The sequence below is a fragment of the Mauremys mutica genome, chromosome 3 (assembly GCF_020497125.1).
Source record: "Mauremys mutica isolate MM-2020 ecotype Southern chromosome 3, ASM2049712v1, whole genome shotgun sequence".
NCBI lineage: Eukaryota > Metazoa > Chordata > Testudines > Geoemydidae > Mauremys > Mauremys mutica.
The window spans coordinates 98,524,797-98,547,398 of NC_059074.1; the positions used below are offsets into that span (position 1 = coordinate 98,524,797).

The 22,602-nt window shown below is 43.1% G+C and overlaps 1 protein-coding gene across 1 annotated transcript in view; it reads left to right on the forward strand.

The window, feature by feature from the left end:
• Positions 1-22,602, forward strand: part of LAMA2 (laminin subunit alpha 2) — a 407,250-nt gene that overhangs the window by 186,062 nt on the left and 198,586 nt on the right. The window contains exons 14-15 of the mRNA XM_045010304.1: positions 19,986-20,087; positions 20,689-20,900. Of these exons, the coding sequence (XP_044866239.1) occupies positions 19,986-20,087; positions 20,689-20,900 (314 nt within the window). The remainder of the gene's footprint in view (positions 1-19,985; positions 20,088-20,688; positions 20,901-22,602) is intronic.

Here is a 22,602-nt window from a genome sequence, read left to right on the forward strand (position 1 = left end):
AAGCAATGTGTGGGAGTAGCGTGTAGGAAGGACACAACCACATAAGGTATTTTTAGTTATATGCAAGGCAGCTAACAATAAGGGGTATAATAGTGATCTTACACTACGTATTTCAAGAGACCATCATTGGCAGAGAGGATATTTGTCACAGGGAATAGACTGATGAGATGGACTGGAATCCCTACTCCCAATAAGAGAATATGGTAATGAGAAGCAGGAGTGGTGGCAGTGCTTTGTACATTCATAGTACCTGCATTTACAGTAAGATGCACATTTTCAGTACCCAACAAACAGCATGGGGTTTGATACTGCCACCCTTATGTAACCCATGCTTCTGTCACGGTTCCTTTGAAACAGCAGTAGTCAGTTTTGTTTTTTGCCAGAAGAGTGGAGCAGTTCTCCACTGACTCCAGCTAGTCTGGGATGAGTAGGTAAACAAAGGGCAAAAAGTTCACACACTCTCGAATCATGTTTAATAGGGCAGCTCCAAGAGTGGAGGCCAATTCCACTCCCAAGTATGTCAGAAAAAAGGGCACCAAACTCAGTTAGTTCAGCAAGATCCGGAGGGAGGCTACTGGCGGGGAGGGGAAGATCACTACCCTGAGGGCTGATGCTTAAGGCCTGCCTTTTTACTAACTGCAGGTATATGCTGGAGCCAAACTTAATTAGGGATTCCCTGTTAGGAATTGTTGTTGTTAGATGTTTAAGAATACTGTATTGTGTGTGTTTGAGACATATGTTTTATGTATGTGTAACTTTAGCGCCCTCGTGGCCAAGATGGAGTCTGCTCTGCAGGCAGCTCTGGCCAAGAGAAGGCGTGTGCAGGAATGCAGCAGGAGAAATCCCTTCCACCTCAGGGGCACCTGTTCCAAACCCCCCAGAGTGAACACACACACCCACAGGAAAAGTACAATGGATATAAGAAAGGGAGATATGTATTTACAGAGGGATGAGAGGAGAAATACAACAAGGGGAAATATAGGGGAAGCAGTAAAACAGGGTTGCATCCAAGCCAAGGCCCCACAGGCCCAGTGGTAGCACAGTCTGGAAGGGCAGACACCGAGCAATGTGTCTGCACACAGAGTTCAGGAGGCCTGAGCAAAGTTCCAGTCCAGTGGTGAGTCTTGGGTGCTCCTGGTCGTCTTTGGCGCCAGTGAACTTTCCCCCAACAAACCCCTCTGGTGCCCTCTCCTGCCGCTCTCTGCAAAGCCCCACAGAGCGACCACCTCCCCACCTAACTAGCTACAACCTCCCTCCTTGTTCCCAGCGCAGAGTCACAAGCCCCAGTACTGACAGCCCCATGCAGCTCTGGGCAGCCGTGATACTGGGTCCAGCTCCGGCCTGTCCTTCTGGGGCGATTCCTCCCTGGCACAGGGCTCCTCCTGGCTCCTGTCCTGGGGTGTCCCCGATCGGCCTCTCTGTCCTTCCCAGGCTTCAGGCAGGTTCTCTCTGCTTCCTTTGCGAGGGCCTGCAGGCTGCTCCCTCTCTCTCCCTCCGAGCTCCAGCGCCACCCCCTGGAGTTTCCCTCCTTTTTTCTCACTCTCCCCCTTTCCCCTAGGAAAAAGATTTAAAGGGGGCATGCTCTCTAAACCCCCAAGGGGTTATGTGTGTGTGGGTAGGGTTGCCAACTTTCTACGTGCACAAAACTGAACACCCTTACCCCTCCTCCGAGGCCATGCACCTCCTCTGAGGCCCCGCCCTTGCTCACTCCATCCCCCCCCCCGGTCACTTGCTCTCCCCACCCTCACTTGCTCATTTTCACCGGGCTGATCACTGGGGGATCAGGGCTGGGACAGGGGGTTGGGGCATGTGGGGGGCAGTGAAGGCTCCACCTGGGGGTGCGGGCTCTGCGGTGAGGCTCAGGATGAGGAGTTTGGGGTGCAGGAGGGTGCTCCAGGCTGGGACCTAGTGGTTCGAGGGTGGGAGGGGGATCGGGGCTGGGGCAAGGGGTCGGGGCACAGGAGCAGGTCAGGGATGCAGGCTCCTTGTGGTGCTTACCTCAGGCAGCTTCTGGAAGTAGCAGCATGTTCCCCCTCCAGCTTCTACGTGGAGGTGCGGCCAGGCCGGTCTGCACGCTGCCCCATCTACAGGTGCCACCTCTGCAGCTCTCATTGGTCGCAGCTCCTGATCAATGCAAGCTGCAAGCTGGTGCTTGGGGAGGGGGCAATGTGTGGAGGCCCCTAGCTGCCTGTAGGAGCTGGAGGGGGGGACATGCCGCTGCTTCCGGGAGCCACGCAGAACCACGGCAGGCAGGGAGCCTGCCTTAGCTGCACTGTGCTGCTGACCAGACTTTTAACGGCCCTATCAGTGGTGTTGACCAGAGCTGCCAGGGTCCTTTTTCTACCAGGCATTCTGGGTCGGGACTCTTGGGAAACTGCTATAATACATGTTCCGTTCCACTGATTTCAATGGCACTGCTTGCAGAGAAAGTTATTAGTCAGCAGGAATAAAGATGGCAGAATGGAGACCATAGCAATCAGGACTGAGAAAATGGTGTCCTACAAATCCTCTCTTCCTAATGAATGAGATATTGTACTCAGGTGGTAAAAAAAAAATCTCTCAAAGTTCCATTATATCATTGTACACTTTGATGCTCTACAAAATGTGTATTATATACAATAAATTGTTGAACTTTATTTAGACAAGTGAGTCTTTTTTACTTCCAATGAATGATGTAGTCTGATTCATTTAAGAGTAGCAGGTAATGTTTATACAGTATTTCAATAAAAGTGAGATTGGGCTGGATTTATATGTATAATTTAGAAAATCCTCAGATAATAAGCTTTTTATTGTATTAATCTTTTCCATTGAAAATCCAAAGATTTCTCATTATGGCAGATATATTGAATTGAAAGAAAGATGTAAGACAGATTTTTAATTAATGTTTATTGCATGTGACAATCTGTCTGTTCCAAATGTAAGGTGCCCAATTGATACAAGAATTTTGATAGTCTTGTTCAAGATAATAAGCAGCACAGACCACAGCTCAAGTGGCTGGGCCTCAATTCTTCTGCAGCAGGAAGCAAGAATAGATGAGACCTGAAGATCCCTACACATACATGCTGCAGACATTAGTATTACTGATGTACTCGTATTAGAGTAGCACTAATAATGTGTTTGGCACTGTGCAAACATAGAATAAGACACCAAAGCAATGGTTAGGGGACTGGTGATGGGAAATGGAGCCTTTTATCTGTCCAGTTTGAGTCTTGCTTGGTCTGAAGAGAATGAATGGATGGGTTTCTGTGACCTGTGTCAACAGGGCTGTTGATCTCTTCCCATTTCCTAGTATACACAATGCCACCACTACGGTTGGGACCCCGATAGGCACTCTTATAAATGAGGCCATGATTGAACAAGTATAGAAAGTAGACCAGTGGTTCTCAACCTGTTTACCATTGTAGGCCGCATATGCAGCTCTCTATGTGCTAGGTGGGCCGCATCCACACAATATATATACTACCTGTATAGCTACACAAGTGTTTGTTATATGACAGCAATATGATTCAAACTCATTTAGTACTTTTCATTTCAACACTGGCAAATGTCTACCAAGAGCATTTGCAATTAGCAAAATAAGTCAAAACATTAACTGTTAAAATTAACTAATTTACTGTAAGGGTAGCACGGCATAGTGTATTGCCACCCTCACTTCCGTGCTGCTGCTGCTGGCAGTGCAGCTGGGCTGAGAGCCTGGAGAGAGCAGCTGCAGACCCTGCCTACAAAGATGGGGAGCCCTGCCCACTGCAAGGTGCCCCCTCAGCCAGGGGCTGTTCCGCCTGCACCCAGCCCCCCATCCAGGGACAGTCTCCCAGTATCCAGCCCGCTCAGTCTCTTCTTAGACTGCCATCCTAGCCAGGGAATGCCCCACCATCACTCACCCACCTCGGGACTGTCCCCCCCCCTGCATCCAGACCCCCCCCGACACTGGGCTGGCACATGTGCCTGCCCTGCAGAGACAGGATGCCCTTTCCAGGGCAGAATGCCCCCCCTCAGGACTGCCCCCCCCAGCATCCAGTCCAGCATCCAGTCCCCCAGCAACTGCCCCCAACCGCCCCCCCCAAGGACTGCCCCTAGCACTGAACCTCCCCTCCCCCTGCCTCTCGGGACTGTGTCCCGGTATCTAACCCCCCATCCAGGGACTGTCCCAGCCACCAGTTCCCCCTACCTAGAGTCTGTCCCCCATGCACCGGCTGCACCCCCTGCCTGCAGCCCTAGCCCCCTGCATCCCCTCCATTTGCCCCACTCCCTGTGCCCCCTTCCCTGCGCCTGCTGGTCTCCTACCTTGGCTGCACATAGGTAAGCCCTGCAGCCCACCCTTCCCATCTGCCATTGTGGTCCTAGTGCCACTCCACCCACTGGACCTGCGATCCTGCAAGGGGGAGGCACTGAGCATCCTCCTCCTGCCAATGCTGCTGGGCCTGATTCTGCCAGGGGGAATGGTGGGGAGAGAGGGGCTGATGCTTGCCCCGATACAGTGCCACCCCATTTTTGCATCCCCCCCCCCCCGTCAGCTCTGCACCTGATGCAGGTGCCCCCCCCCACTCCACCCTAGTTACGTCGCTGAGGATGTCTCATGAGCTGCAGCTATGTGCTGATTGGGCCACAAGTGGGCCACGAGTTGAGAACCACTGAACTAGACTATCCTTAGGGACATGGTCAAGGCACATAAGAGGTGTTGTGTGGGAGCTCTGATTTGCTGTTCCTTCTCTGTGAATAGACGATATCATTCTCTTAGGTTGCCTTCTATATTCATTCGAAAAGAGAAGAGAAAAGCAGAAGAAGAAACAGATTCAGTGGGTTTTTTTTTACTTTCACTGCTGGGAAGCAGCAAAACATTCAGGGGTCTTGTGAATTCTTGAAGCTATTGTCCTTTATCTAGTATCTATGTGCACTGTGTAAAAAGGCTTATTTTATGAGTTTTGTGAGAAACTTTTATCTAGATTTGCCATGAAAATCTTTTGAGTAGAACAGAGGGGATGTGTTCTCAGTGATGTTCTTTATAATTGATGTTTATCCTCCCTAATATAGAACCTTGGTATGGTAGAACTAGCTCTGATAAAACGAATACCCACCCTGAACAAAATCACTATTGAAGTTTAGAAGAATTAATTGTACCTCTGAACTGCCTGAACTTCCAGGCCTGCCTATGGGTCTGGAAGTGAAATATTAAAATACGAGTGTATAGCATTGTATTTCTGACATGGTTTCAAAAAAGAAGTAATGGAAATCCTTTGACTTCCTGAACTCATGAGATTTCCAGTCTGATTTGTTGATCAGAGAGGTATGTTCAAGTAAACTGAAGGTTGCTACTAAATGGTCATTTTTAATCATGTCAAATTAGTCTGAGTAGTTTATCTTGTAGAAAACCACTGACAGATTTGACGAAAGCTTCAGGACCAGGGAATATAGTAGTAGGTCTACATTGTATACTATGGAAGTGTATTCCTTAAGAACATGGTTCTGAAACATTTCTGGCTGTTCCAATGACTGTTCTGGAGTATTATTTTGAATGAATGTAGGTGATTTTAATGTACAATTCAGCTTGTGCAGATATAGAATTATTAAGTATAGCAGAAGAAGAAACAGATTCAGTGTATTCCTAAATAGTAAGCCTGTATAAGACTAAGAGCTGGAAATGTCTTTTGTTGTGCACTGTTATTGCACCCAACAGACCGATTGGTGGTGATTGGAGGTGGATTCCATTGCCCAATATAAAGACTACCTTCCTAAGAAAAATATTTATAGGAGGCAAAAACTCTAAACGGTGAGAAAAATGTGAATCAGAACTATACAGTTATTCAAACAGAGCCTGGCATTACTGCCTTCTCCTTTATCTGAAACATTAATACAAACTCTTGGCAAAGTTTATGTATGCTACTTAAATTCAAGTCCTATCTAGGGCCTGGTCTACACTGTGGGGGGGGGCATGTCGATGTAAGATATGCAACTTCAGCTATGGGAATACCGTAGCTGAAGTCGAAGTATCTTATTCCGACTTACCTCCCATCCTCATGGCGCGGGATCAACGTCCGTGGCTCCCCTATCGACTCCGCTACTGCCGCTCACTCCAGTGGAGTTCCGGAGTCGACGGGGAGCGCGTTTGGGGATCGATATATCACATCTAGATGAGACGCGATATATCGATCCCGATAAATCGATTGCTACCCGCCGACACAGCGGGTAGTCTGGACGTACCCTAAGATAGTGGAAACTAGTTACTCTCTTTCCTAACAAAATGCAACTTGAATAGATCTAAAACAGTGAGGACCCCACTGGAATTTCTTTCTTGTCCCTTCCCTGACTCCACATACATGCACACCAAATGCAACACTAAGATTGAATCAACCATACCAAACTAAATTTCCTTCGGAGTTTTCCATCTGTATTTGGTTTTTGTTTTTTAAAAAAAATGTTAATCCAGACCTGAGCTGGATTAATGATGGAACGTTGCCTTAAACCTAACAAGTAAACTCAGGACAAACAGATGTTTGGACAGTCCCATCTGTGAATCCTGTGCTCAGTAAACCCATCCAAGGCACATACATAAACTCTTTGTACTTACATCCATCTGTTAAGATGGCATGCTGTCCAGTCACCACTTGTCAAACCCAGTCACTATAGCATAGGTGCCAGTCAATCATGGATTGAGGAAACAGCCTATGGAACACTCTGAGTGCTATTGTTTTTGTGGGGATTTCTTCCTCATTGCAACCACTGCTGTACTGGCATCAGATGTCTCTATATTTGCTAATACCTCTGACTTAAAAATAAATACATACCTGAAGAGTGGATGAAAGTGAGACAATCCAAATAATGTGGATTGTATATAATGTGTTTTCAGTATCTCCCGGCATTCTGTGTAAAGAAAATCTAGTGTCAGATACTGCCACTAGCATGCTGACAGAACCCAAAGAGTATTGAACAAGTTGTCAGGTGTCAGAATTTGGGATCATGATAAATGATGGGAAGTTCATAGGCATGAAGGGGGAAAAAATCTTAATAGGCAACATTTTCTCTTAGCATGCTCAGTTCGTGTCAAATGGTTGGTGTGGGACACATTCCCAATTTTGGTTTGCTGGAAGTAATTTGGAGAAACTCCTGACTAGAACATTCTTCCAATTAATATATTGATGGTAGCAGAAATACCGTTGCTTCTTACATAGTCTAAGTATACCATACAAAATGTGTTATCTAGTCAAATTTTTAAATCTTGGTAATGGATACAAATTGTTAAATACTATCTCTAACCATTGAAAAAATACATGTAACGCTGCTTTGATGACTAATCTGGTTTCTGATTGTCTAAAACAAAGGATCAATTTGGTCTTGGCAGCTACAAAAATAGAGGTTGGGGTCTGTGTCAGTAAAAGTGAACACCGATATTTTAGTAGCTTATTTGATATCTCTCATTCATTCTATTTTATATCAGTGTAATGGCACCAATGCCAATGGAATGTATGTGTAATATTTATGGAATCACTGATATTAGAAATGGAAAAGACCTGTGTGGTCATTTTGTCCACCCTTCTGCCAGTATGCACTTCTACCCCAGAGTGTATTCATTGCATTTCTAAAGCCGTGTACTGTAAGTAGTGAAATCCCTGAATACATAGCATGAGTCCGCTTCCCTGCAGTAATTTCCTTCTGCTTTTTAAAGTATCATGCTCTCTTGGATTAGGTCAGAGATTAAAGCCTCTCTGAAAGAAATCCATTCTGAGGCAGGAGTTTTACTACTAAATGCACCACTGCACTCATGGGCAAGGTACATATGTTTTATATTCAACATTACTATATCGGTGCTTTTATTGAGAGGTTTGGGATTTCTTTTGTGTCTTCCTAGTTCATTTTCACTGCCAGCAACAAAGGAAACTTTATAGAACTGACCTGAAACATCTTTCTGTAGAAAGATGTGAAAGCGATGCACCAAATGTTAAAACCTTTTAATGTGTATGTTTTAAATGTATATAACGTTTGCTAAAGATTACTGTCAGAGTTACAGGGCTAGCTGCACCTCTGTCTCCTTTCTAGTCTCTCTTAGTGCTCTCCTTCAAACATTAGGTCTCATGCCCTGACCTATCTGAGGGTGGAAAGTCACAATTCTCCCTGTTAGACCAGGATCTGCATGCAACACTCTGTCTATGCTAGCTTATTACTGTGCAGGTCTGACTGGACACCTGTGTTTCTTCCCTTTGGGAGTCATCACAGACTCCTGAAGGGAAGAAATGCAGGTGTTCAGTACATAGTGATATAGTGAACAGCAGCCTTCTTAAAACAAACAAGTTTATTAGCAAACAGAACAAAGCATTAAAGAAAACTATTTCAAAACAACAAACAGCTGACACTCATATCTAAACTCATTTAATCTTGTGGTTCATTACGAGCTCATCTAGATGGGCTTCCCTGTGAGTTGCAAGAACAGAACAGCCCCAATTTACATTCTTTATCCAATTACCACATATCTCAATGGATTTTCTTATAGAGCCTACATGTGAAGTCTTCTTTTAGCCAGAGACTTTTTTTTCCCCCAGGTAGCCAGCCAGACCATCTCAGATAATGTCCCTATGATGGCTGCTCCACTGTTTGGCAATTAGACCTAATCACCCTTAATGGCCTGTATGACACTCCGGGGTGCAATCCAGACCAGTGAGGGGCTGTCTCACACCTGTCCTGCAACCTGGGGTGCCTCAAAATGTTTTGCTGATGAGTCCAACCTGTGCAGCCTGGGTTCCTCACAAACAGCCAAACAGCATGCAGGTTACACCCCGAGACCTGGTCTACACTACAAGTTTATTTTGAATTTAGCAGCGTTAAACCGAATTAACGCTGCACCTGTCCACACAACAAAGCCCTTTATTTCGATATAAAGGGCTCTTAATATCGATATCTGTACTCCTCCCTGACGAGGGGAGTAGCGCTGAAATCGGTATTGCCATTTCGGATTAGGGTTAGTGTGGCCGCAATTCGATGGTATTGGCCTCCGGGAGCTATCCCATAGTGCACCATTGTGACCACTCTGGACAGCAATCTGAACTCGGATGCACTGGCCAGGTAGACAGAAAAAGCCCAGCGAACTTTTGAATTTCATTTCCTGTTTGCCCAGCGTGGAGAGCTGATCAGCACAGATGACCATGCAGTCCCAGAATCAAAAAAGAGCTCCAGCATGGACCGTATGGGAGATACTGAATCTGATCTCTGTATGGGGAGATGAATCTGTTCTATCAGAACTCCGTTCCAATAGACGAAATGCCAAAACATTTGAAAAAATCTCCAAGGCTATGATCGACAGAGGCCATAACAGGGACTCGACAGAGTGCTGCATGAAACTTAAGGAGCTGAGACAAGTGTACCAGAAAGCCAAAGAATGAAATGGACACTCACGGAGGGAGGGGCGACTGACGACTGTAGCTATCCCACAGTTCCCGCACTTTCTGAAAACCATTTGAATTCTTGGCTGAGCTCCCAAAGCCTGAAGGGTCAAAAACATTGTTGCGGGTGGTTCAGGGTATACGTCGTCAGCCCCCCCTACACCCTGTGAAAGCAAAGGGAAAAAAATCGTTTCTCACTTTTTTTCAATGTCACTGTATGTCTACTGGATGCTGCTGGCAGACGCGGTGCTGCAACACTACACAGCAGCATCCCCTTCCCTTCCCTTCCCTTGCGGATGGAAGATGGTACAGTATGACTGGTATCCGTCATCATCGTCCCGTGAGTGCTCCTGGCTGGCCTCGGTGAGGTCGGCCGGGGGTGCCTGGGCAAAAATGGGAATGACTCCCGGTCATTCTCTTCTTTAAGTTTTGTCTCCTGGAGATTCACTCCTGCCTGGAATATCATAGCAGCTGGAGGCTGCCCTCCCCTCCCCACTTTGATCTCTGCTTGCAGAGGCAATAAAGTCAGTGTTGTTTCTTATTCATGCATTCTTTCTTACTCCATCACACAAATGGGGGGATAACTGCCACGGTAGCCCAGGAGGGGTGGGGGAAGGAGGGAAGCAATGGGTGGCATTGTCGCAGAGGCACCCCCTAGAATGGCATGCAGCTCATCATTTCTGCGGGATGTCTGGGGCTCTGACCCGGAGCGGCCGTTTGCCTCTCTGGTTCTTTAGTAGGCTTGCCTGATATTCTAGGCAGGACTGACTCTCCTTTTAGACAAAACTTAAAGAAGAGAATGACCTGGGCAGTCATTCCCACTTTTGTCCCTGCGCCCCCAGCCAACCTCACTGAGGCCGGCCAGGAGCACCCATGACAGCAGCAGACAGTACAGAATGACTGGTAACCATCATTGTCAACTTGCAAGGCAGCAAACGGTACAGTAGAGCTGGTAACCATCTTTGCTAACTTGCAAAAGGCAAGGGGATGCTGCTGTGCAGCGGTGCAGTACCGCGTCTGTCAGCAGCATCCAGTAGACATATGGTGAAGTGAAAAAAGGCTGAATGGGCTCCATGGTTGCTATGCTATGGCATCTGCCAGGGCACTCCAGGGAAAAGGGCGCAAAATGATTGTCTGTTGTTGCTTTCACAGAGGAACGATCGTCTGACGACATTTACCCAGAATCACCCGCGACACTGTTTTTGCCCCATCATGCATTGCTATCTCAACCCAGAATTCCAATAGGCGGGGAGACTGCGGGAACTAAGGGATAGCTATGGGAGAGCTACCCACAGTGCAATGCTCCGGAAATCGATGCTAGCCTCGGTACATGGACGCACACCGCCGAATTAATGTGCTTAGTGTGGCCACAGGCACTTGACTTTATACAATCTGTTTCCAAAAACCGGTTTCTGTAAAATCGGAATAATCCCATAGTGTAGACATACCCTTAGTGTCAGTGTATAGCCACAGCCCTGGTCTAGCACCTGTAACCCCAGCAGCCTATTAGCAAACACCAGCCACACGCTAACTTCCAGCAGCCTTGGTTACTACTTGCAAGGTGACCCCAATGCACTCTCAGTCCTGGATTTTCCCCCCAAAACATACGTTTTACACTGTCTAGCTCTCTCCTGGACAATCCAGATATATTAGGTCCATTGCCCCTCTTAGGGGATCAATATACAAAAGTCTGCTACCGTAAATGGATTTACCCACACTGCTCACAACACTGGATTACTTTTGGTCCAAGAATAAAACTAGTTTATTTAACTACAAAGAAATAGGTTTTAAGTGAGTATAAGGCACTAAAAGTCAGAAATGGTCACACGAAAAAGAAAGATAAAATGGGTCCTAGTACTAAACTTAACAAACTAGACTTGGTTCAAGGTGAAATTCTTACCACAGGTTCCCAGTAACACTGCTTAACAAGTTTCAGGTCAGGATCTGCTCCCAAAGTCTTTTGTTTTCTTAGGTGAAAGAGAGATGGATAGGGAGAGATAACTTGAGGTGGTTTTGCCCCTCACTTTTATAGTTCAGTGACCCTTTGAAATGTATTTTCTTGAGAGTTACCCTGAGATAAATTTCCTTGCAGCTGTGAGAATTGAGACATGGGTGTCTCATTGTGAAAGAGGTTCCATCCTGTTGTTTGCTAAAATGCAGATTTGCCTTGTTTCCCTCTTGCTGTCTCAAGGACCTTGTTTATTATTTATATGTAAATGAGGTAAACACACATTTTTTTGTTTAAGTTCTGCTTGACCAGTCCTGGCTAATCGGGGCTAGGTGGGTTTGAACACGTGCTACCAACAATATTCGGGGAATATATAACTTTATATATAATGTTGCTACATGCATTTCTCCATATTACTAACCAGTGAATTATTAGTTTTCAAAATATATCTCACAAGGCATATTTTTACAAAGATTATTACAATAGTGTGAATATAGAATCATAGAACTGGAAGGGACCTCAAGAGGTCATCTAGTCCAGTCCCCTGCACTAAAGGCAGGACTAAGTAGTATCTAGACCATCCCTGACAGGTGTTTGTCCAACCTGCTCTTACAAATCCCCAATGATGGAGATTCCACAACCTTTGCTGCAGTTTAAGCCCATTGCTTCTTGTCCTATCCTCAGAGGTTAAGAACAACAATTTTTCTCCCTCCTCTTTGTAGCAACCTTTTATGTACTTGAAAACTGTTATCATGTCCCCTCTCAGTCTTCTCTTCTCCAGACTAAACAAACCCATTTTGTTCAATCTTCCCTCATAGGTCATGTTTTCTAGACCTTTAATCATTTTTGTTGGTCTTCTCTGGACTTTCTCCAATTTGTCCACATCTTTCCTGAAATGCGGCACCCAGAACTGGACACAGTACTCCAGTTGAGGCCTAATCAGCACGGAGTAGAGCGGAAAAATTACTTCTTGTGTCTTGCTTATAATACTCCTGCTAATACATTCCAGAATGATGTTTGCTTTTTTTGCCACAGCATTACACTGTTGACTCATATTTAGCTTGTGATCCACTATGACCCCCAGATCCCTTTCCACAGTACTCCTTCCTAGGCGGTCATTTCCCATTTTGTATGTGTGCAACTGATTGTTCCTTCCTAAGTGAAGTACTTTGCATTTGTCCTTATTGAATTTTATACTATTTACTTTGTATCGTTTCTCCAGTTTGTCCAGATCATTTCAAATTTTAATCCTATCCTCCAAAGCACTTGCAACCCCTCCCAGCTTGGTATCATCTGCAAACTTTATACGTGTACTCTATGCCATTATCTAAATCATTGATGAAGATATTGAACAGAACCAGACCCAGAACCAATCCCTGTGGGACCCCACTCATTATGCCCTTCCAGCATGACTGTGAACCACTGATAACTACTCTCTGAGAACGATTTTCCAACCGGTTATGCACCCACCTTATAGTAGCTCCATCTAGGTTATATTTCCCTAGTTTGTTTATGAGAAGGTCCACAAGGCTTGTTACCCTGTCAAAGAAAGCTATCAGGTTGGTTTGACACGATTTGTTCTTTACAAATCCATGCTGACTGTTGTTTATCACCTTATTATCTTCTAGGTGTTTGCAGATTGATAGCTTAATTATTTGCTCCATTGTCTTTCCAGGTACAGAAGTTAAGCTGACTGGTCTATAGGGGTGCATTTGGTCACAGCTTTCAATCATTGGCCTTTTGATAGTGGGGGGACTGTGCTGAAATTGTCTTCTCCCCCTGACATTCCTACACACCACCTCAAAAATCCTATAAAACAGTTTGGAGTCCTAGTCCATATTTACCAACGAGGGCCCTCCTCCACCATCCATTATATTTATCTTCAGGTTTGGTAGTGTTTTCATTAGTTGTATCATGTATAGTAAAGCTTCACATTAAAGTACATAAATATCACAGGAAAATTGGAGTTACCAAGCTGGCTCCAACCAGTGGTCTACCTCAGGTCCACTGAACAGGTTTTCTGTTTAAATAATAGCCCAAATCCTGCTTTCCATCTGTATTTCATAATTGGGCAAAACGCCTATTGACTTCAATGGCATTGATGGAAGTTTATCTAATGATTAAAATACTAGATAGAAAATAAAAATATCACTTAGAATGTTATTCCATGAAATGTTAAAATATTTTATCTTTAATAGTCACTCTCAAAATCATTGTTGCCTTAGCTAACTAAAATGTGTCATGTCAGTATTTGCAGTATTCCCTATATTATTAAAGGCAAAATTGTGGGATCCAGAGTTGCCCTACTTTGTGTTCAGGCTTGTATGCATTCAGATATTTTTGAATAACATTAGATTCAAAAAGTTTATTATTCTACTGAGGTATTTCCTTTTCAAGAAATACTTGCTCTGGCTTGAAGGTGTAGTTAGAAATAGTAGGGCTCTCCTCCTAAAACTCCAGGTCAATGACAAAGTATTCTCAGCTAAAAAAAAAAGTATCAAAAGGATAAAAATATATCAAAGATATGGACAGAAGAGAAAACTGAGGTGAGTATAAACTTAAAACACTACCTCCATCACTCATAAATATGGAAGATAGGACACCTCTATTTAAAATTTTTTAGTTTATGGATCAAAATTCAGTGTCACTCATTTTTTCATGAATGAGTGCTACTAAATAACTACAAATTTCAGAGTGGGAGCTGTGTTAGTCTGTATCAGCAAAAACAACGAGGAGTCCTTGTGGCACCTTCGAGACTAACAAATTTATCTGGGCATAAGCTTTCATGGCCTAGAGCCCACTTCATCAGATTTCTACAGTATTTCTTAACATTTGCTTACAGAGTTCTCCTTTCTGAAACATTAAACAGTCAAACCAAAAGTATTTTTCAGTTGCAATATAACTTAGGGCATGATCCTGCAACCTACTGAGCAATTCCTGGGAGTGCTGAGCACTCTGTTTATCTTGAATTCAGTGCGATTTTAGTGAGCTTGCAGGATGGAGCCTTAACTCATCATCTGGCACAGACAGAAGAGGGAAAGATTATAGGGTTCTTTTGTAGAAAAGTTTTCTTCTTGCTTAATCATTCCCTTCTCTATTCCTCTTTCTTATTCTTCCCAGAATTTTTTTTCCAGAAGATACTTTGTGATCTCACAGCTATACTACCTTTGGCATTACCATACATATGGGAAAATCTGTCAGCCTCATTAAATCCCTGATGCAGTGTGTTGCATATGTACCATATTATTACTGGTGACATCAGGTTATATTGCTCAATAATTGTAAAGTTACTTGTAAATATGTTGTTTCTTCCCCTCCAGGCTGAATTAAGACAAGTGCACATGGAAAGGAGATTATTGGGTTTTTGTTTTATTTTAATTGGCTGAACTTGATACTTATGATAACAAAAGACTTGCAGTACTAGCTACCTTCAGGCACAGTGTGGACTGGTGCTGTGCAGTCTTTTTCTACAGATCTAAGGTACAGCACCTGAATGCTGACTAGCTTCATTCCTCTTATTTCTGTCCTTGAATTGCTCTTCAGCAAAGACTGGAAATCGTGTCAAATCATACTAACCTGTAATATGTGCTATTGATATGCATATAGTACCCAATACTTGACAACATTTGGAAGATATAAGGAGAGAAATAAGGATGCTTCTTTTTACTAAACTCTGTTGATATACATGGAAATATATATAAGAGCTTTTTTGCAGGGATGTAGTGGGAATAGTGAAAATGTTGCTAAAGTACTTGTTCTAACCATGGCTTCTAACTTGTTGGGATCCCCATGGTTCTATTCTGTTATCCCTTCTGTTTGGTGTATATGTAGAGTATTGTTGCTGAGGGAGAAAATGAGATGATACAATATGCAGTGCCAGGAATATGTGGATGACACTTGGTTGTACATCTTCTTTTGTTGAATTTGGCTTCTCTAGTCTTCTCCGTTAACAGTGTGTAACAGAGAACATATGAATGGCCATACGGGGTCAGACTCAAGGTCCATCTAGCCCAGTATCCTGTCTTCCGATGCCCCAAAGGGAATGAACAGAACAGGTGATCACCAAGTGATCCATTCTCTGTCACTCATTCTCAGCCGCTGGCAAACAGAGGCTAGGGACACCATAGATAGGGTTCTGTTTATGCCAGATAAGATAGAAGCCATTCTGCTGTGTAGGGAGAAATGGGGAAGTCTTGCTCCATCATTTGTTGTATCTGCATTCTCTGATGTGCCCCAGTTAATCAAAATTCTTAACTTTAAGAGCGGGAGTAGTTCCACTGATGCTTACATGGTTTTCTAATCATGGCCATAGTTGCAGCAATTTGTCATGCCTATTGTCATCTAGGTTCCCCCAGGAAGCAGTGGCCCTTCCTCTCAGATGCAGACTTTGCTACACAAGCTGGTCAGAAAATTTTGAAATTTCATGAAAAATGGTGAAGAGAGCTCTGTGGGGAAAAAAATACCAAAAAATTCTTACCAATTTTTTAAGCAACAGTGCTTGCCTCAGTGATCTGTGCGTTTGTCACCATCAAGACAGACTATGATATTGTGCTGTAGTTGGTGTTAAAAAGAACTCAGAAGATGATCCTTGAAAGAGGACTTAGATTCTTCAGATGATGCAGAGTGCAGCAGTTCTGCTGAATGTTGGGTTGGGTTTATATGAGTATTTTTCACTAGTACTCCATGCCATGCTTAGTTTGTACCTGGTTGAAAGCACTTACAGATCCACAAAATAAAATTTCCACAGCTCAAGCTGGGTCTTGGAGGGGCACACATTTCAGCCCTGCCTGGGGTGGGGGAGGCAGGGTGTGTGTGTAGAATTCCTTCTGATTGGCTGCTTTCATCAATTCCCTCCCCTCAGGAGCCAAACTCATTTCACAGGAGGGGAGGAAGGAGCCACAACAGTTGCTGGAGGAGCAGAGGTGATGCACTGGTGGGGGGTGGAGCAGGGTCAGAACAGATGTGGGGTCAGAATTGATAGGGGACATGGGTCAGAATTGATGGCGAGCCGGGGAGCAGAACAGATGTGGGGGTAAAATTGATAGGGGGTGGATGGACAGGCAGGTGTGATATTGCTCTCATTTCTGCAGAAAATGATAGGGCCCTCCTATTTCTCTCAGACAACTTTAAGTGCTGGCTCTATGCTCTTCTCAATCTTCCTGTTCACTTCCGCATGCAATTTAAAAAGTGTTGGTTGCAAAATATTTAGAATCCCTAATGGTCTCGGATCCAAATTTGTGAGAAATTCCCTACCATCCTGTGTCCTGCTGCAGAAGTTAAGATCTGCTGTGTTTCTCCTGCTGACTGGATCTGGAACTTAATTGTTTAAGATCAGTGGTAGGTCATTTTTGGTTGAGAGTAATCAATAGGAGGATGGGAGCAGGTGTGGCCTAGCCAAAGCTGTAAATGCAGAGGACTCATGAGAGCAGAGAAAGCCCATGACAGAGTGAGTGTGAGAGAACATAGCAACTGAGTGAGCTGCCAAGGTAAGGAGAGTTTAACTGTAGGGAGAGGAGTCCGAAGGATTTAACAATTAGAAAGGCACCAAATTCCCAAGAAAAGTAATTGATGGAATAAAGAGATCCCAATACATTTCACAAACATCTAAACTTAGGCTGAATAAAAAAGCAGATAGAATACCAGTATCAGAGGGGGGCTACCCAATTTATTGCACTAAGTGCAATATGTATGATTACCTGCCTCGCAGGCAGATGGCGTATGTGTGCATGCAACTCAAAGCCCTCAAAGACAGAGCATGGGCTCTGAAGACAAAGGGAGACAGAGAGGTACACAGAGGACATAGAGCAGTCCCACCTCTTGTCTAACAGCCCTGTACTATTAAGGAGGATGAAAGTCTGAGGCTGGAGACCATGAAGCTGGAGTGGAGGGAAATGATCCCATAGCTGGGAAGCATCTTCTAGATAATGTCATGGTATCTTCTCACACTGAGGATGTCCCTGTTGCGGGGTGGGGAGACGGGATTCTAATTATTAGGAAGACACAGGCAATAGCAGTGGAGGAGTCAATTTTTAGAAATACAGATATTTGGGTTTGTGATGACCAGGAGAACCACATGGTAAATTGCTTGCCAGGTAAGAAGGTAGCAGAATTGCCCTGTTCTGTACACTTCCCCGTGAGGCCCTGGTATGGGCCATGGTCAGAGAGAAGGTCAGAGAGAGGATACTGGGCTAGATGGACCTGGTCATACTCAGTATGGGAATTCTTATGTTCTTATGAGGCATATTTGTTTATGCAGCACAGCGATGGCAGGACTACAGTTCATGAATTTAAACTGATAGCCTCAAAGTGACTATTTTATGTCATGAAATTTTAAATGTGTTATTAAATTGCCCAGATGCTATGATGGTAGTTCATAAAGATACCAGAATAAAAAACAGAACTGCCCTTCCTAAATGAAGATAGTTGATATCAGATAAAGACGAGACCACACATTCATTTTTACCAATGACTTAAATTGTAACTTAAATCTAGGTTGCAACAGAGGAAGGCTAGTACATTCAAAAACAATGGCAAATGTAAGCAATAACTTCTATCATGTTGTGAGACTTCAGTTGTATTGTTAACCACTTCAGTATTACATAGAATACCAGGTAAAATACACTTCCAGAGCTGACCAAAGTACCTTGTAAGTGCCACTTTGAAACATTAGAGAGACATGGTGGGTGAGGTAATATCTTTTATTGGACCAACTTCTGTTGGTGAGAGAGACAACATTAGTTGGTCCAATAAAAGATATTATCTCAACCACATTTTCTGTCTAGTATCCTGGGACAAAAGTGCAGCTACAGCAACAGTACATACAACTTTGAAACATTGGCATTCCTGTGCTACCATTATGGTGGCATTTAAATAAACTCTTCTTAGCTGTGGTGGCACTATGCGTGGAAGGGGTGACCACTGAGAATTTATATTGCATCCATGTGTTCATTATCTGTGCTAGCTAAAAAGGGATGGGTCAGCTAGAGAAAATAAACTGACCTCATTCAGACCCTTTCTGAGATTAACTAGACAACTAGACAAAATAAGAACTGATCTGATTTAGACCTTTTCTGAGGTTGAAAAAAGCTTGACTATCTTTGCTTTCTTATTGCTTTTCATTCTCCTAAATCCCTTCAGGCTCAGTCAGGACTAGAAGTAGAAGTGCCAAAGCACTGCATTAGAGGCTAAGTTTTTTTAGGTGTTTTTGGTGTCACCAGAGGCTGGAGGTAGTTTTGTAGACCCGACTGGTCTGGATGACATTTGGATACACATCCAAACTTTTGGTTGCTAATGAATCCTGGGAGCCTTTTGTAGTTTTCACATGGCTACTGACTATATATCCACAGATTTTTATACTTCCCTATGTGATCTAAAATGGGCTGAGGCTGCATCTTAAATAAGGAGATTGATTTTTGTCCCCCCCTTTTTTAAATACAGTGCACAGGAAAATATGAGCGTCCTTTGCTTTCTGTTACATGTGTGCAAACACGCTGTGTAAAACATCCAGTATGATGAATGATAGAATACAGCACATTGTTCCCTTGGATCTGCCTTGAGAATAATCATACTGTTCTCCTTCCTGCAGAATACTCACAAGACTGCTCTGTGGTCAGCTACATGGATTGGAAGGGCAGGGAGTTTGCTGTTGTAGGTTGTTCATCTCAGAGGAGGTGTTACACTGGAATACAAAACAGAGACTTTTTCATATTTTTTTTAAAAATTCTTGAGGTTTTTTTTAACAGTGTTTCGGTGCAATAAGCAAAGAAAAACTGTATTTGCAGTGAATTCAGTCATTCATGACGGCAGTTTTGATTCCTGCCCTAAAAATGATCTATACGCGTTGTGATTTTTCTCCGGAAGGTTATTGTCAGGGCCCTGAATTTGGGTGCAAAAACAGACTAGGAAAAATATACTGAAATGACATGATATGACCTGAGGTTATTAGCCTCTTATTATGGAGAATGACTCAGGCTGAGATAAAGAAACATAGCATTCCTTTGTTTGACTGCATGGGGACAGATTATTACATTCCTCTATTTTAGGTTACAATTGATATGAAAGCAAAACTCTTTTTTTCCTTTATGACAGTTTGCCTTATGAGTATATTTTGCATCAGAATAGGAGCTGCTGTATCCATTATTAATTACTATTATTGTTGCTTATTATTTGTATTATGGTAGTGCCTAGCAGTTCTAGTCCTGGATCGGGGGGATCCTGTTATGTGAGGTGTTGTACAAAAGGCTGGTTGGTTGATTCTTAAGGAGGCAAGGACCAGATGTGGGCTAAAGTGGCTGAAAGACATTCAAAACCTATCTTTGAAACAGCCCTTAGCCTTTCACAGTGCAGCGTGAAGGGAGATGTATTTGCACAGATTTCAAAGCTGTTTCTGAAGAACTGCTGCTGCTTGGTTTTACTGTATTTGGGGTGATTTGCAACCTTTGCCTGGCACTGGGGAAAATATTAGTAGGTGAGAGTGAATCCACTCATGCTTGGGGCAGAAAGGGAATGGTTCATGGGGACTTCCCGCTTGAGGCACTAGATCATCCACATCTCCTTTCACAACACTGGAAGTCTGTTTCCTGGAAATATTGTCATAGGAAAAGAGTAACCCAGGATGATTAAAGGCACGTTTCCTATCATGTAATAAGCATTATTCTGCTTTATTGTAGATAACAGCTGCTGGAGGGCATCTGAAATTTACCGTCTCCTATGAGCTCACAGGGCAGGAAGAAGCTATTCAAACAATACTGGAGTCTGATATCATCATAGAGGTAAAGTATTTCCATTTCCAGCAACAGACTTTTGTCCATCTCTTCCGTGAACACTGAAGGCTAATAGCATCCAAAAGTGAGCAGGCGAAACTGACATGTAAAGGTGTGTCTGCAGCCAATTTACAGCAATAAATAAGGATCAGAGCTTAATGACTTAAAACTAGGTAGGCAAGACTAAGTACCTCTACTAATGTTAGAAAATATTGTAGACTACATTTGTAATGATGAGGAAGAAAAATGAAGAAATATAAAACATTTGTTGATTGAGATAGCATTTGCAGACACTTTAAACCAATATAACACTCTAAACATCTGGGCTATATAGTATCATGTATACTGTGCTTCAGTGGGTATCTGGATTTTCTTATGCCACTGGGTTCCAATTGGGTTACCTGGATTTTGCATGCACTGACTTTCTGTAACATAGTTCATATCAGGAACATTGGAAAATCCAGTGCATTCCTGATATAGACTGTTCTTATAAAATATGCTTTACATATTTTATAAGAATTCTTCTTTATACCAAATATCTACAATGATACAGCATCTTTTCTACCCTTTTTTATATTTAATTATATCCCTAACACACTGATCTCTCTAGGGAGCTGGCTTAAGAATCAGCACTTCAAAGGAGGGCATTCACCTGCAGCCATTTGAAGAACACACTGAAGAAGTTGTGCTGAAACCGGACTTATTTACTGTGCACGGCACTGACTCTCCAGTCAGCAAAAGGGAATTCATGACTGTGCTGGCAAATATAAAGAGGCTCCTCATAAGAGCCACATACAGCTATGGGATCGCTGCCATCTACAGGTAGATGTGGGAACTGCATTTATGACAATGTCCTGCAGGCCCTCTGATGAATGCTTTTATTTTCTTTGTGCAGGGCTGAGGCTGGTGTAATTTAGAAGGATGCTTATTGTTATTTTTCCTCAATTAAATCTTTATCATTTATTTAAGTCTTAACATTTTCAAATAATCCACATTTTTCCCATTCTGACTCTATTTTTTGGCTTCTACTGGCAAACCCACAACAAAGTGAAATCATGTGGACTATTAAAGAGAGAATCACAATTCTATAAAATAAATCTATTTTGAAGCACTGAAATTCCCTTGTATATGATAAGTGATTCTGATGGCTCATAGTGCTGAGATGCCTTGGATATGAGAGGAAGATCTTAATTTTTGTTTCCTCATTTAAAGAATAGACTATGCCAGGATGTTCAGACCATGCATCGGAGAGGTGTCCTTTAGCACTCAACATGAATAAAAACCAAATTGACAAAATGTAGCTAGAGGGATTTTTTTTTTAAAAATTGGCATTGTATCTACAACTAGGTAATCCCAAACCTTTCCCCCTGATTTATGTCAGATTATTCTACTGTCTGGTCTTCTTAAAATCAATAGTTTCATTTGAAGTCTTCTGAACTCTTTCTATAAAATGAATGATGTGTGCACTGAGGAGCTTTATATGAGCTGGCACAGCAGCAATCCCATCTAGGTGGCTGCAGTGTGCAGTCTACAATATCTACAAAACTCTGTGGTTCAATCTATAAAGCTAGCATTGGATTTGAAATTTCTGTTAGTGCATTAGTGGACGCTGCAGGTGGCCAAAAGTCAGCCTGGTTCCTGGTATTGTAGATTTATCCTTTGTTAATACACTATTGCTCAGGGACTTGAATCATGTTTGTAAAACTTGGTACTGGAATTAATTCCAATTTATGTTGCATTGTGGTTTTCCACTCATGGGGTATAATATCTGAAGTGTAGACTAACCCACAGACCAGTCACTTCAGTGATCTAAACCAACTGGAGGTAGAGGGAGCTGACTGCACTCCTGTGATTATTTGCCTTGAAAGAAGGAGAGTAATCAAAATCTCTGTGTTGCCCTGTTCCACTAGAACACATTCCTAGATATAGTACATGGAAGCATCTGCTAACATTTCCAATACTTTCCAATTTCACACCTTTGCTTAAGGAGCTCAAAACATAATCATTTTAAGTGGTATCCAGCTGAAACATGGCATATAATTTGAAAGCAAATAAATATCAATTTTGCAACTGTGCAGAGTGTCTTAAATCACTAAAGCCATTGTTTTAATTCCAAGTCGGTTAAACAAAGATTCCAACCTGTAGATGTTGAAATGCAGGTCATGGCAAGCATACAGCATACAGCTTGCTGACATCAACTTTTGTACAGATGTCCAGGGATATTTGTCCCTGTAACATTTGCTTCTTTAATCTCTTCCTTCCCTTTCTCCTACTTTGTTACTTAAGACACTTTTCGGTGTCTTGCTCCTTTAAACTTGAGAACAAGCTAAGCTGCAAAATTTGGTTCTAGATCTAAATTTTCCTCAACTTAGTAGTGTTTGGATCTGGCATTTTAGTTTGACCCATTGTGGAGGAGAGAGCATGCCACCAGGTTTAGCTCCAGATCCAAACTTCAGCAAAGATCAGGGGGTTTCAAATCTGAGTATCTTGGCATGGGCAGGTCTCTATTTAAAACTTTCTCCTA